Source organism: Anopheles stephensi, chromosome 2, assembly GCF_013141755.1.
Source record: "Anopheles stephensi strain Indian chromosome 2, UCI_ANSTEP_V1.0, whole genome shotgun sequence".
Taxonomy (NCBI): domain Eukaryota; kingdom Metazoa; phylum Arthropoda; class Insecta; order Diptera; family Culicidae; genus Anopheles; species Anopheles stephensi.
Genome location: NC_050202.1, coordinates 4,861,354 through 4,875,589, shown reverse-complemented (window position 1 = coordinate 4,875,589; position 14,236 = coordinate 4,861,354). Strand labels below are relative to the sequence as shown.

The 14,236-nt window shown below is 45.9% G+C and overlaps 5 protein-coding genes across 13 annotated transcripts; 3 read left to right on the top strand and 2 right to left on the bottom strand.

Annotated features, from left to right (window-relative positions):
- The first annotated feature begins 67 nt into the window (after window positions 1-67).
- Window positions 68-955, top strand: LOC118508180 (ribonuclease H2 subunit C). Its single transcript, XM_036047738.1, has 2 exons — window positions 68-458; window positions 530-955. The coding sequence occupies exons 1-2, from the start codon at window positions 305-307 to the stop codon at window positions 829-831; spliced, it is 456 nt and encodes a 151-aa protein (XP_035903631.1). The 5' UTR covers window positions 68-304; the 3' UTR covers window positions 832-955.
- LOC118508179 (rRNA 2'-O-methyltransferase fibrillarin) lies at window positions 855-2,867 on the bottom strand. Its single transcript, XM_036047737.1, has 3 exons — window positions 2,644-2,867; window positions 2,013-2,422; window positions 855-1,729 (listed from the first exon to the last, which is right to left on the bottom strand). The coding sequence occupies exons 1-3, from the start codon at window positions 2,654-2,656 to the stop codon at window positions 1,142-1,144; spliced, it is 1,011 nt and encodes a 336-aa protein (XP_035903630.1). The 5' UTR covers window positions 2,657-2,867; the 3' UTR covers window positions 855-1,141.
- A 245-nt stretch (window positions 2,868-3,112) lies between these two features.
- LOC118508173 (methylosome subunit pICln) lies at window positions 3,113-4,376 on the top strand. Its single transcript, XM_036047722.1, has 3 exons — window positions 3,113-3,439; window positions 3,503-3,915; window positions 3,988-4,376. Exons 1-3 carry the CDS (start codon window positions 3,318-3,320, stop codon window positions 4,017-4,019), a joined length of 567 nt encoding a protein of 188 aa, XP_035903615.1. The 5' UTR covers window positions 3,113-3,317; the 3' UTR covers window positions 4,020-4,376.
- A 201-nt stretch (window positions 4,377-4,577) lies between these two features.
- On the top strand, window positions 4,578-5,765 carry LOC118508172 (origin recognition complex subunit 6). Its single transcript, XM_036047721.1, has 2 exons — window positions 4,578-4,766; window positions 4,855-5,765. Exons 1-2 carry the CDS (start codon window positions 4,687-4,689, stop codon window positions 5,555-5,557), a joined length of 783 nt encoding a protein of 260 aa, XP_035903614.1. The 5' UTR covers window positions 4,578-4,686; the 3' UTR covers window positions 5,558-5,765.
- A 1,442-nt stretch (window positions 5,766-7,207) lies between these two features.
- LOC118508175 (longitudinals lacking protein-like) lies at window positions 7,208-13,971 on the bottom strand. Of its 9 annotated transcripts, XM_036047727.1 has the most exons (5): window positions 13,818-13,960; window positions 11,350-11,357; window positions 9,480-9,670; window positions 9,311-9,397; window positions 7,208-9,227 (listed from the first exon to the last, which is right to left on the bottom strand). In XM_036047727.1, the coding sequence occupies exons 3-5, from the start codon at window positions 9,576-9,578 to the stop codon at window positions 9,033-9,035; spliced, it is 381 nt and encodes a 126-aa protein (XP_035903620.1). In that variant the 5' UTR covers window positions 9,579-9,670; window positions 11,350-11,357; window positions 13,818-13,960; the 3' UTR covers window positions 7,208-9,032. The 9 variants fall into 9 exon arrangements, with proteins under 9 accessions (XP_035903620.1, XP_035903617.1, XP_035903622.1 ...); XM_036047724.1 differs by lacking the exon at window positions 11,350-11,357 and having other exon boundaries at window positions 9,480-9,685; window positions 13,818-13,971; XM_036047729.1 differs by lacking the exons at window positions 11,350-11,357; window positions 13,818-13,960 and adding an exon at window positions 13,522-13,752 and having other exon boundaries at window positions 9,480-9,685.
- Window positions 13,972-14,236: the final 265 nt, after the last annotated feature.

Here is a 14,236-nt window from a genome sequence, read left to right as displayed (position 1 = left end):
TGGCTGTTGCACATGGATAAACGGTTCAAAGCAAAAATATTTTATTCCTAATTTAATTTTTACATACATTCAACTCTTTCACACATTTTTACTTCGCCATTCTTTGATTTCTTATAAACATTCAGCACTCCTTGTATGGCGATTTTTATCTTTCTTAATTTGTAAATATTTTCGTTACGCACCGCGAAGAAGGAACCGGTAAGAACAAGAAGATCAACGCGCGAAACGAACCGCTTGCATTTCTGTAAATTGTCCGCTAATAAACTCAAGCGAAATCTGAAACAACTTTCCTCTGTATTCGGCAATGGCTGTAAACTTAAAGTTGAGTTCGAAAGACGTGAAAAGCAGCCTCAAAGCCCCGATCAACCTCCAGTACATCCCTGCGTCGATCGGTGGTGATGGGCCGGCTAATCTGGAGCAGTTTTTCACACCGTACACCGAAACGCAACCAGATGGAAGTAAGTTTTGCTTATTTATATTCACAAAATTGGTTCACTTGTTCACGCAAAAGTTTTTCAACCTCTTCCAGCTCTGCGTAATGCACTCCGAGGATATCCGCTGCAGGGGAAAGTAACGACACTTTCGGAAGGCTATACCGGTGTGATGTTTCAGGAAACGAAAAAACCACTCTCCGCAGACGATGATCGGACACTTACATTTGCTGGAGCATTTCGGGATTTTACCTACTGGAACTACGATCGAAATCCGTCCCGGAACGATCCACTAGCTAAGGCGCTTACCTGGCTACAGCTGTCGGAAGTGTTGCATGATGATGCAGATGAGCAAGATGTGAAGCAAGAGCAGACAGACGGAACAAAAAATGGCCATTGAATCGAGCAACTTTGTACAGATAGTTGTGTTGTAATATACCTCTATTTATTTTCGATCTGTCTCGTATTGGGTGTGTATGTCCAACGGAAAAGAATGCTAAAATTAAACGACTTTATTACACCGATCCTTCATCTCTCTTTCATCGTTTATGTATTGTTTATACATAGTGATAGCTTTTGATGCTTTGTAATTGTTTCATTTTGTTGTTGAAATATAGAAAAAAAAATAGTTCTTACAAGCTAAAAAAGACTCCCCCCCTCCCCCTAGCCCTGAGCCGCGAATCCCGAGACCCCCAGACCGGACTACCCCGTTACGCTGCGGACTTCGGCAGCGGTCGGTAACAACCTACAACCACTGCATGGTCTCGCTCGTACGGTTCGAGCGTAATCTGTTCCTGAGGTTTAAGCTTTTCCGATTGCAGTTTCTTGACCTCGGCGGCAAATACCGCTTCCGGCACGGCTGTCGAATCGATACAGGATGCCTTAATTGAAATGACAAAGTGGCCACCGTTTTTGAGGAAATTATGCGCGTTCAGTGCTACGATACGAGCCTGATCCGGTTGGGCAACGTCGGCAAATACGGTGTCGACCAGCCCGACCAGCATGCGATACTTGTGTGGGTGACGAGCGTCCTCGATGATGGGAATAATGTTGGTACGCCTTTTCGCAACGTTTAACAAATCACGTCCGGATCGGTGCGAGAATTCGACAGCATACACCAGCCCTTCCGGGCCGACGATATCGGACACGTGCGAAACCGTTGTGCCGGAAGCGGCACCAAGGTACAGCACCTTGCTGCCTGGTGGCATGTGAATTTTGTCTACACCACCCAGCACGGCGGCGGCCAACTTTGAGCGGAATGGATTCCACACACGGTACTCCTTCTTATCGCCATCGGTCTGTTGATGGAGAAAGAAACGGAAAACAAGGACACATCTTTACTATCGGGAAAACATTGAAGATGGGGAAAAGGGACGATTGTTTATAGACACACAGCTAGAGGATCAGTAAGCAGGTTCTACGAAGGGCGCACCAGTGGGAAGGTATGCCTCGGGCTCCGCTACCCACAGGCGGTGCGTCTCCGTTGGCTACATGTTGCCAATTCAATACCCCTGTGCGCGTCATCATCTCTAAGCTGCTGCTATACAAACTAACGCATCGGGCGGAAAAACGCTCACTTACCTCGACTGAAATGCGCTTTTCTCCGTAGACTTCCGATCCGGGCACAAGGTTCAGCGTAACCAGCGCGTCTTCCTTACCACGCGCAATGAAAATTCCCTCGTGACGATGTGGCTCAATGACGACGGTTTTACCACCCTTGAAGCCACCGCGTCCTCCACCGCCTCCGCGTCCACCGCGACCGCGACCTCCGGGACCTCCACGGCCTCCACCACCGCGACCACCAAAGCCTCGACCACCGCCTCCACCGCGGCCTCCACGATCACCGAAGCCTCCCCGGCCACGACCACCACCGAAACCTCCGCGTCCGCCTCCGCCACCGCCGAAACCACCCCGTCCGCCACGATCGCCACCACCTCCTCGTCCACCACGATCACCACCACCTCGTCCACCGCCACCTCGGGGAGAGAATCCTAATCAAACACAAGAAGAGAGGTTAGGAAAAAGAAATCGTTGTTGAATGGTGTTGGCATCAACCTCAAATAAAAACAAACGCCTCTAAAGCCATCCGCTATGTCCTTTACAACTGATGCGCAATGGAAAATGCATGCGATTCAACAAATAACACAAAGCATTCACAGACGCCGGCCACGAGTGACCGCGAGGCACGCTGCTGCTGACAAACATTACGTACCTGGTCTACCCATGCTTGTTAAACAATACAGCAAACACTTTTCCGAAATACCGGCAAATACTGCTCGGCGTTCACTTTTATCTTTGGTCCAAGATACAGCTCAAACTAAAAACTATTAGAAGGGATTTTTTGAGAAATTTTGCTAAATTTCTACCACCGTACAGCACCACGCCGTACCGAACTCACAAACACGTGCGTTTACTTCTGCGATGCCGAAGAAGCCTGGACGTCAAAACTCCGACCAGCTGCGTGCTGTCATTTTGACATATAAACGATCGGCAAACCGTAGCCGATCGCTTGGATGACGACTACAAGCGTGATTCTACGATAAATGACTTTGTTTTAAGAGGTGCTTGTTCATAGTGCTCTATTTTATTTTTATTTAATTGCACTTATGTGCAAACATTAATGCAACAGTAGTTGAATGAAAGTTTTCCTTCCCCTAAAGCTACCGGTTAGACAGCAAAACGATACTTCCTCCGATGGCGACAACCGGTACTATTGTTTCCGAGCCACCCTGTACCAACGCTGCTTCTGGCGTGTTGTTAATGTTTTGAAAAAAGGAGCAGCGATTTACCACCGTCTATCGGAACACGGAATCAGGCTTCCGCGAATCGTACGATCATATCCAGCACCGCTTCAAACACAGTCATACTGCCAGTGCATCGTGAACAATGGTCACAATAGGCGAGGCGTTCACGCCGACCGAAGGGATAATCTATTCCGCGTCGGACGTGAAGCTGAAGATGGGCCTTAATTTGATTCCCTCGCCGGGAATGTTGCATTTGACTGAAAGGTATAACAAACAGTGGTACGATTAGCTTTAGCTCACGCAACTCACGCCTTATCTTACCGCCAGTTCGTGCATATGGAGCTGTGAGGAACGGAATGCGAGCATCAGCATTCCATGGCCCCGGGTGGGAGCACACGCCATTTCGTCGGTACCGGGCGAAGGCATCTTCCTGATGGTGGATGTAAACATCGTCTGGCCCGGTTTCTACACCGGCTACCCGGAGAACAATGGCGATGCGCATCCGGACGAGCTGGGCGAGGAGAACGACGAAGGGCACGATTCGGAGATATCGGATGGAGCAATTACGGAAATGTGGCTCCAGCCGGCAAGCAGGGAGATTGTGGATCAAATCTTCAGTGCCATGCGAGAGTGTCAGATTTTGAATCCGGGGTCGGATGTGAGCGAGGACGAAGACTACATGGAAGCGGAAGAGGATGAGCTGGAGGAGGTAGAGGATATGCGAAACCTGCAGCTGGATGGTGAGTGTCCCCGGGATCTAGGGCATGTGGGGTATGTGCAGTAATAATCAAACCATTTCTTTCTTGCCGTAGATGAAGATAAATTTGCTGACGCTGAGGAATAACAACCCCGAACGGATCGGAAGGGTAACACCACACGAATCTTAATTGAATTGAATGGCTAGGTGCAGGATGTGTAGGCATCCGGAGCTAGGCCTGCAGCGAAAGATGGATGAAAAAAACGAAAGGAAATGAACAAAAAACCCGCTCGTTTATGCCCCTGTTCGTTCGAGTTGCCATGTTTTGGATCATCATCGCGAGTCGTGTCTCAACATTTACTATTATTACACATTCTTAGCCAGAGATGCTCTGAGCGCGCTATACTAGAATTATACGGATTTGCTAAAATCATGTTGGTGATAAGTTGAATTAAATAAAAAGGTAACAAAAATCATATCCTTCGATTGGTGGATAGTTTCCGACGTGTATATGTGTTTCCTTTCTTTTTGTATGTGTGTTTTTGAATCAAAAGAAAAACCGGTGGAAACCCCCATTTCCCAGAACAACGATCAATAATATTGCATTTCTGCGAATAAATTGGCAACGCTGTTTTGTTCCTCTCTCTTTCTCTCTCACACACGCACACTCTCTCCCGATCTGTCACGGTGCGTCTCTCAAATTTAGTCGTTTGACGTTCAAATTCGCGCCAAATAGGCGTTGGAAAGATCATCTCTTGTTTGGACGAACGGTAAACAGAGCCAGCGAAATACGATCCTCGAGCATACACAAAGCATGGCCTCCTCCGGTGAAAACAAAGTTTTGCATCAACTAATACAAAAACTAGGCTTAGCCAACTATGAGTCCGTTGCACCGTAAGTACTACGATTGTGTATTTGTATGGGAAATTGTTGTTTACATTCGGGGTTACCCACTCGTTTCGTTTTGTTGTTGTTGTTGCAGTAAAGCGACCGAACTGCAACGGCTGCTAGCGATCCGTTCGTCCAGCGGCGCGATGGCTAATATCGGTGACTACGCCAAAGCAACGCTCTGCATAGATCTCGCCTCCAGCCTGCTCGGCTTACCGTTCGACAATGATACGGCACTGAAGCTGTCCGGCCTCAAGAAACCTTCCTACGCCAACGGGCGCCGTACGTTGGAGAAAATTCTGGATATAAACAAAACGCTCGGTATTGGCGAGATATGCGTGCAGGTCGGGCTGAGCCAGGTGCAGAAGGATGCGACCGCACTGCTGGAAGCGTACAAGCGGTACGCCGGCGATCAGGGAGGCGTAACCGATTTCACCCACCCGCAGTACGCAACGATGGCCGTGTTTCAGGCCTGCAAGCGCCAGAAGCTAAAACCACCGAAGTCAAAACTTGTCCCGTTGAGTCATTTAAAGCCGACCCAGTGGGCGATGTTGGAGAAGAATTGGGACAAATTTTTGTCCACTGTACCGGTCGACATGAGTGCGAAACAGCTGACAGGGAAGGCGCTGGATCCGAGCATCATTAGGGATAAGGCACAGGAGGCCAGCAGCAGTAATGGTAGTAGTGCAGGCCGGAAACATCCAAGCCCGGAAAAGATCGAACCGTACCAGAACTGGAAGAAGCGCATGCTTGAAAAGGCATACCGGGAGTTGGAGCTGCTGCGGGGTAGTGGGTAGGGTAGCGAGTGGGCAATTTCCAGGGACCACATTCCGCCCGTTAGACATTTAGCTTAAGAGAAAGCGTTGTTTCCGTATGTTATTCTAGTGTTACACAGGTGCCAATACGCATGTAAGAGATTTTATGCTACTCCACTCTCTACCATATGATCGTGTGAATCGCAAGTTTTAAATTTAAGAAATAAATTCCTACAATGAGTCCAAACAATTTTCCCTTTTAATATTTGAACAACAAAATAACGAGCTCAACATTTTTAAATTTGCTCTACTAACAGCAGTAAGCGCAGGTCCTCCATTGTCCTTCCACACATACGGAGGCCAAAAGCCCTTCTGAGCATCTTCCTCTCGAGCGCGGCTAAGAAGGTTTCGTCCGTTTCGGACAGAGTCCATGTCTCAGAGCCGCATGGGACTATAACTCTTCTGTACAGTCCCAGCTTCATCCTTCGTGACAGGTATTTAGAGTGGAGAAGTTTCCTAAGGGTCGAGTACGGCCGGTTGGATGCCACCCACTTCCCCGTAACCTTGCTCCAACCCGAGACTATATGTCGCTTGCTCGATCCTTCGCGAAGCTTCTGTTAAATAGAAGATGGTCCCCGAAGATTCCACCTGGAAGACAGGCGCAAGCCCATCTCCCTGGCGCAGACCCTTGATGGGTAGTAGAAAAGAGAGCCTTGAGTTTTCCATCCACCAGGATTCCAAACGAGCTCATTGCGTGTCAAAGAGGAGCTACTGCTCCGCCATCCACGATTTGCCACATCGTGAAGGATCTTGTAATATCGGGAAGAAAGTCACGGCTTCAGTTAGATGCCCAATTTCTTTGAGTCGATATTTCGGGTCGGGAGTTCTCAATCCCTATAGGGCAGGTACTGGCCAAGGCTTCGACCCAACTGAACTGATCATCTACAGTAATTAATCAAAATCCAGGAGATCATCGCGAAGGAGCATCTGGCTGGTAATCGATCAGATATCCACTCCTTTTGCTCCTAATAATATACTCACACGCGCAACTGTTGCCATATGCCCGTTTCGGATCACGCCCTCATGCTGTTGCTTTTTGTCCGCCGCCCTTTTCCGATCATCCTGCAAGCAGCCCAAACAAGATCAAGCAAAAAAGTCCCACAGTACACGACACACGTCCCGGTGTGGTGGCATTCGCACGTGCGCTATTTACTTCCTACAAAATGTATTCGCGTCTCCAGAGAGAGAATTAGTAATAGGGGTTTTGTGGTGCTAACAAAGAACGTAATAATATATAAGAAGGTGTGTGTTGGTTTTTCTTTTGCTCCTTTCTTTTCATTGCAATATTATTATTATTATATATATACTATACTTCACATAACGGAAAGTGCGACGAGCTCATAAACTTCCCCCACAAATGATCGTTCTTCAGTGCTCTCTCTCTCTCTCTCTCTCTCTCTCTCTCTCTCTCTCTCTCTCTCTCTCTCTATCTCTCAATTCGCGTACTGCCACACAAAAAAATGTTTCTAAAAAAGGAAATTCTAACGGAAATTGTAACAGCATTTTCTGTTGTGGGAAAAATTAAGCCAACGAAACGACGCCCTGGTTTGGTGTGTTTAATTGATAGAGCTTTTGTTCCTCCGTTCTCGCACTTACTGCGCACAAATGACAAAAGACAGGACACAGGTGGTGAAGTTAGTGGTCTCTGTGTTCTCTTGGCCCTCATTCATCATTGCTAATATATGTACAGTTTTTTTTTCTCGCCCAACGCCCAACACCCAAAACGCGATCTTGGTAAAGAAGGACACCTGTGTGGTCTTGGGTTCGGGCGGCCATTCCTTCCTCTGTCCAAATAATGCACACATGCGTTCTCTTACACACTCATGTCGGTCTGCTGTGGCCCCTTTACCGTCGTTCTGCTTGCTTATATGCCTCCTTGTGGCAGAAGAAAAAATGTGTTTTAAATAAAATGAAGGAGAAAGAAATTCAATTGTTTTGTTACTAATTCTTGAACAGGAGATTGGGGGGGTGTCACAAAACATTCGGAATATAGGCTAAAAATGAACAGCTAAACGCAAAAAGGGCGGGTCCTCTCTGTCTCGTCAAATCGGCGTAAAATAAAATAAATCATCCTCCGACGAGTTCCGGGGAGGGGGGCATTATTGTACAACGTTGTTCTTCATTTGGAATAAATGGTAATTATGGGGTGTCCCTCTCTCCCTCTTCTCTTTCTGCCTTATCATATGCACACACACGCACACCTGCTTTCGCCCTTCGTTATTTGCTACGCTTCCCTTTATGTACGCGGTTTATCCATTTTAAGGCCTTTACCCAAGCTTATGGCTTTAGAGCGTTGGATGCATTGGATTGTGATAAACTGAAAGTGAGAAGACAAACGCAAATAACAAACATCCCCCTCCTACCACCTGTTGCTAGTGTGGTCCGATGTTTTTCAGACCACAAAACAAGCGCGTCCATATATGTTTAAAATACAACCGATCACCAAACGTACCTTTTAAAATTTTGAACGCCTTGTTTTGAGATCTGCAACATATCGTTCATACCACACCAAACACGACAAGGTGTAAGTAAGTAAGATTACCGGAAAGCAAGTCCTTGCTGGTAGCGTGTGCGCGTGTGTGTCTAACCAAGAATTTCCATTCCTCTTCTGTTTTCTTCTCTCTATTTACTGTGGATTGTTTTCTTCCTGGTGTCCTATTCCCCTTCTTTTTTTAGCCTTCCAAAGCCTTTTTCATAGAAGCTTGGTTTTGCATTACTTTGTTTTATCACTGCAATAATTATGTGACACACGTCCCTCTATTGTTTTTGTTTTCCCTTTTGCCTCGTCACACAATTGCTGGTTCCTTCGGTTTCCCCTTCTCTCAACTTCACACTTAATCTTAGCTCTGTAACAGACTGTACTCCTAACACGATACACCCTCTTCTCAAGACAAAGCATTCGCCCGCGGGCTTACTTCAAACATCGCGTGCGCACCACACACGCACCTGTTGCTTAATTAGTTAGTGTTTTTTTGTTGTTGTTGTTGTTTCGCTATCATTCTAATAATTGCTCCTGCCTTCACCACCATCAATCAACTGACCAAATATGCACACGCCTGCCAGCCTTATGCTTCCTAGCTTGCTCCACTCGTTATAGTAACATCAATATCTCTGCGCATCCTCTCGCCCAGCAGCACCCCGGGGGGGGGGGGGGGGTGTGTGAGTGTGTGTTCCCCCGGTACATCCCACCACACACCACATCACTCGCATTAAAGCCGAGTTTCGATATCAAAACAATCCTCTCCTGCCTTGCTTTCGTTTCGTTCACTACTAATAGCTAATCGGTATCGGTATCCGTGTTAGGTGTGTGTGTGTATATATATAATGTTGTATATATAAAAGAGTTCTTTTTGATAATATAAAAAGGAAGAGAAAATACAAAAAATAATAATATAAACGCACACAGTAGGATGGGGGAGGGTTCACACGGCACCAGAGAGCATCGGGCAGCAGCGAATCAACCTTCCCGCTTGATATTTGTTGGCGTTTCCGCCAGGCCCTTCACTTTCAGTCGGTCGGCGGTTTTGAGAAAGGTCGGTAGCTGCTCCTGCGACACATTTACCTCGCCCGCGTACATAAACTCGAGGATCGCCTGCAGATGGTTGTAGGAAACGTCTTTCAGGATGATGATGGGATGCTTCGAGGGGTTTTCCTAAAAAGCAGAAAACCAAAAAGTGAGCCCGTTTGAATACTGTTGGGTCTTTTCTCTTCCACCTCCCGAGGCATATCAATTACCTCCAAAAGAGATTTAAAGTATGGACTACAAGCCGATAGGACCATCTTGTGAGCTTTGCACGTTTGTCCTTCACAGGCGAGCGTTACCTATAGGGAGTACAAACAAAGACAACATTTAGGTTAGGTGTACTGTTCAAAGGGAGTCAGGTCAACCTCTCGTTCGTCTTACATCTGTAAAGCTTTTCTCGTTTCGTAGATGACGGAACGATGTCACCATGTTCGTCTGGAAGTCATTCCACTTTAGGAAGTACTGCTGTTGATCTGCCATTTTCGGTTGCGCCCTTTATTGTAATTTCAAACAAACAGCCCTAATAACTGAAGTACCGAACGGTGAACGAAAACCGAACGAACCAACAATCACAAAACAGTTTTTATCTGAAAGAAGAAAAGAAAAATTGTTACATTAATCTTTTGTGGTTCTATACAAAATACAAAAAATTATATATATGCTCTCTGCAAAGCACTTCACAATTCATAGCCGACCTAAACCTATTAACGGATATAATTGCATTCAAAAAATGCATTACCCTACAAACGGTAAACGCGGTGTACCGATGCTTTTTTATGAATAAGACTTGCACAATTTTATAATGGCATGAATAAAATGGTCGTTTCCATCCATTCGGTACAACAAAAAAAAAAAACGACAGGCGCCCCCCGTGGGGGTTCCTCTTCCAATCCAACTTCACCGTGTGGTTTGACCTCGTTTTGTACCGAGATTTGGCGCAGAGTGGGAGAGAGGGCCAAATTAATGGAGGGGCTGAGTGGCCGGATAGATCGTAGGGGGATTATGTTTTTGCCATTACTGGTCGCCTCAGCTAGGGCAGTTTCTCGTGCATCTTCGTGATGGGTCCCCGCCTAAACAAGAACCAAGTCCAAAAGTTGCATTTCACGGCAAGAATGAAATGGAACAAGCAGAGAGGAATTAGAAAGGCTAGATTTCAACCTTTTCCGGTTTCATGGCAGTTTCTTTTTCTGTGCCTTTTCAAACAAACATAAATTGGGCCACTCTAGCCGATCCCTCCAGCCACCACTCTTAAACCATCTCGCGCGATTATCTCATATTGGTCGTTTCTGCCTTTCTTGTTGCCTTTTGTTCGCTCTCCATCTTCTACATCCAATTTATCCGTTTTTGTTTTGCTGCGTTCTTGGCACCCAGTTGGAGAGGGTAGTGGGGCCCATTTGCTCCTATTATTTCGCACCTACAAAATTAGAGAGAATCGTACATGGATACCGTATTTCGCTTCCAATATCGAGGTTCCATGGCCTCATTTTCTTCGACGCGAGATGAGAAGTAGATTTATTCTTGTACAGCATACAAGTAATAGGCTGTGGAAAATACCTCTCCAGCGTGATGGTTTGATGAAGCGGAAATACGGAAATATCCGTTCCTAGCTAAATCGGTTTGTCTGTGTCCAATATTAACCACAACAGGATTTGCACACGAACATTGGCCATTACTGTTGCTAAGTTTATCGTTCACTTCCATGAACCACATTTCGATGCAATAAAGTTTCACACAAAAATGTCCATTTTTTTTACCTATGCTACCGAACGAACGAAATAGAATTTGCTGCCTGCTTCGATTCGCAATCGATTTCTCATGGCAGAACGGACACTGCGAATCCCCCGTGTGCTCTTACCGCGCACAGTGGAAACCCAAAGCAGAACCACGGATTGCATTCGGTCGAAAATAATAGTAAACCACACGATGGCAAGAAAACATCCTTCGGTGTGCGCGCAATAGTTTACGGCGACGACGACGACGACGACGACGATGAAGAACAGACGGATAGACCTCCCGAACAAACAAAGCAAAGTCAAAAGGAGTTTTTCGCCTATGTACCTACTAGCCCTAGGAGTGAGAGAAAGAGCCTTGGATGTCTGCTACTACAGTGCAAAACACATTCCCGTCCTATGTTTTTCCCCCGCCATTAGTTCATCATATCTTTCTGCAAAACCACATGATACAGGGTGTACCACATGATACGGAGTGAAATTGGAAATTCTATCTGATTCATTTATAAAATGGAATTTACGCTTTTAAAACTTGTCCGGTCTTGTTTAAAGCAGGTGTCTATCTAGGGTGTCCAATCCTTTCCGTTTGCCCCTATAAATCGGCTTTGTGAGGGAGCCTCATTTTTCTAGAGAGTTTCCTTTCATTGCCAGTATCTCTAAAGGAAAAAACATGCTGGGATCAACAATCATCCCTGCTCTTCCATCTCATCATGATCTTAAACATCGCTTCCAACAGGAACATTGATCACGGTGTGTAAAGGATTCTTCGCATATTATTTCTGGATAATCAATACTCCGAAAAGGAGCATTGGAGTGGTCCGATCTTCGCATGGCAGGACTGCATATAGTATCTCGAAAGCAGGACTGACTTTCCAGGTACAGGTTAAAGTATCAAGTTAAGGAAGCCAACACCTTATAGAGAAGTATGGCCAAAAAAGAATGAATTGAAAAATCATACTAAACTAACGTTCCAAAAACTTCTTCGCGATCTGTGAACTAGGCTGGTACACCCTGTAAATCTGTGTTTTTGTTCCAACACCAACTACGCGGCTGTGGCTGATTCAATATATTCGGCAGCTATGCTGAACAACCACCCGTGTTTGTGCATGCAATGTGGCGGCGGCGGCAGAAGCTTCATGAAATAGAGACCCTAGCAGACCGGGCGATGGATGGGATGAAGAAGAGACAAGGCACCTAATGCACTTTTGTATGTGTGTGTGTGTTTGTAGGTTATGCTACATGCGTTTGTTCCTCTTTTTTGTCTCGACTGCTGCATGAATGACATTGCCGAACGACGGATGCATCCATCGTTCTCCGTTGATTTCAGCAGCGTGCCACCACCGCATTTGTCTCTCTAAGCATCTCCGTCCTGTGTATGGGTGTTTGCGTATGCACACCTACACACATCGAAGCAGAGTTAGTTGGTGGAATGGCATGGGCATTGTGTAATTTCCTTCGCATTTGTTTCGTTACCACAAGCGATGTTGTCGCTGGGCTTGGGTTATAGAGAAACTTTGAGCCTTTTCGACTATATCGAACACTGAAGGCGAATAACGCGCGCCCCGAACACGGGAAAGGAAATACTGCACCAACTTTACGTGCGTACGCCTGTGTGTGTGTTTGTGTGGTGAATTGAAAGCACCACATATCTCCAAGGTCCTTTGGGTTGCGTTTTTTCGATTTTCTTGTCTATTTCGTTTCCTTCCCAGCATGGAGGAGCGCCCGCAGCAACACACCGTCCTACACCGGGCCTCTTTGCTGCGCCAACATGGAATGGGATCGTGCGAAAAGGTCAAAACATTGATGTTACAATAATCGCCATTTTCTTGCGTACAGTGCGTCAACTGAGTGGCACCGGAAACAAAATATTTTTCCTTATAAAGCTTTTTTTTTGGATAAATTAACGCTTGATGGCGATAATAATTTAGCATTTGACTAGATTGTGGCAAGAAAAGGAAACACACTTTATCTCTCTTTCTCTCTGTCTCTTTCTTTCCTGCTCTTCAAATTGGTCATGGAGGCACTGTCAAGTGAATGATGATGGCTGCTGCCATCGCCGTTGCACAAACCGCAAAGTAAACAGCCTTCTTCGATTGTTCCTACGGAACCAAAAGACAGATGTTCGAAGAATTTATAACGTTTCATTATAAAAAAAAAAGTTTATCGCTTATTAGATAATTCTGGGGAAAATCCATGGCCACGGTATCGTTGCAATTAGAATGACGCCGGTTTCAAACTAATGTTTTCGACTTGTCCTTCTCACGAAAATGGTTTCCAATTACTGTCCCACACAGCAAATAGCCAAAAACACTGACTCACACACCGCTGGAACGACGATTTCTTACTTTCACGCGCGGTACCCCGTTTGTTGGACGCTTTTGACGCGTTGTACTTCACTGCACTTAACAGGCCGTGAATAGAAACTAACACACCAATATCACCTGCGGCTCAGCGCTCGTTCGCTTCGCTTCCCACCCGAATTTCACTAGAACCGCTTATCTTTTGGATGCTCTTCTCACCTCCTCGTTGCGTCGTTCGAATTATACAACTCTAGCCAGACACACACACACACATGCACACGGCAAAAACTTGGTTCTCGCAAAACTTCAAGGCTAAAATAAAATCAGACGATACCCTTTCCTTCTTGACACGTTTGGACACGCCAGGAAATTATTCAGCTAAACTTCGCTCACACCGACCACGTAGTAGGAGCCTCCGTTTCCTGCATCCGATTATTCCACCACAGCGAGACGCGCTTTTACCGTTCGAGTCTTTTTTCTAATCCTTTTCTTGTCACACGACCTATGGGAATAATGCCGCCACTACCGCACCACCACTCCACTGCTGCACAACGCCGCCGCTACACCACCAACACACACAGCACAGTGATTTCACTGTACTCCAAATGTTTACGGCGATGTTTGAACCTGCCCCTAGCAGCGAGCAATAGCACTTTTCTATTAATCTAGCCAGCAAGTGGAAAACTAACCTTTTGAAAGAATAATGGATGCGCTTCGTTGCGCGAACTGCACTCTTCTTGCGAACGGCGTTTTGTTTTGGCACAGGAACCGAATGGAACGGGAGAAGATCGAAAACACAGGGCTCGACGAAAAGAGAAATGCAAAATGGAGTCGTTCCGTGAATCGCACACTGGTATCGGCGGACGGTCTTTCATGGAGAGAGTTAAATGTCACAGAAATCAAGCAGATTTTATTTTAATTTACATTTTTTATAGAAAACTTTTTCGTTTAAAGAAGAAAACATTGTTTCGAGGACTCAAGACGCGTTGATGGTTGTTTTTCATTAATTTCTTGAATGTCCGTTGAAATTGAAATGCTGTGTCGGAAATCGTTCGTCGGATGTCGTAGTATTCAGCAAATCATTTAAAAAGGCTGTTACGGCATGTTA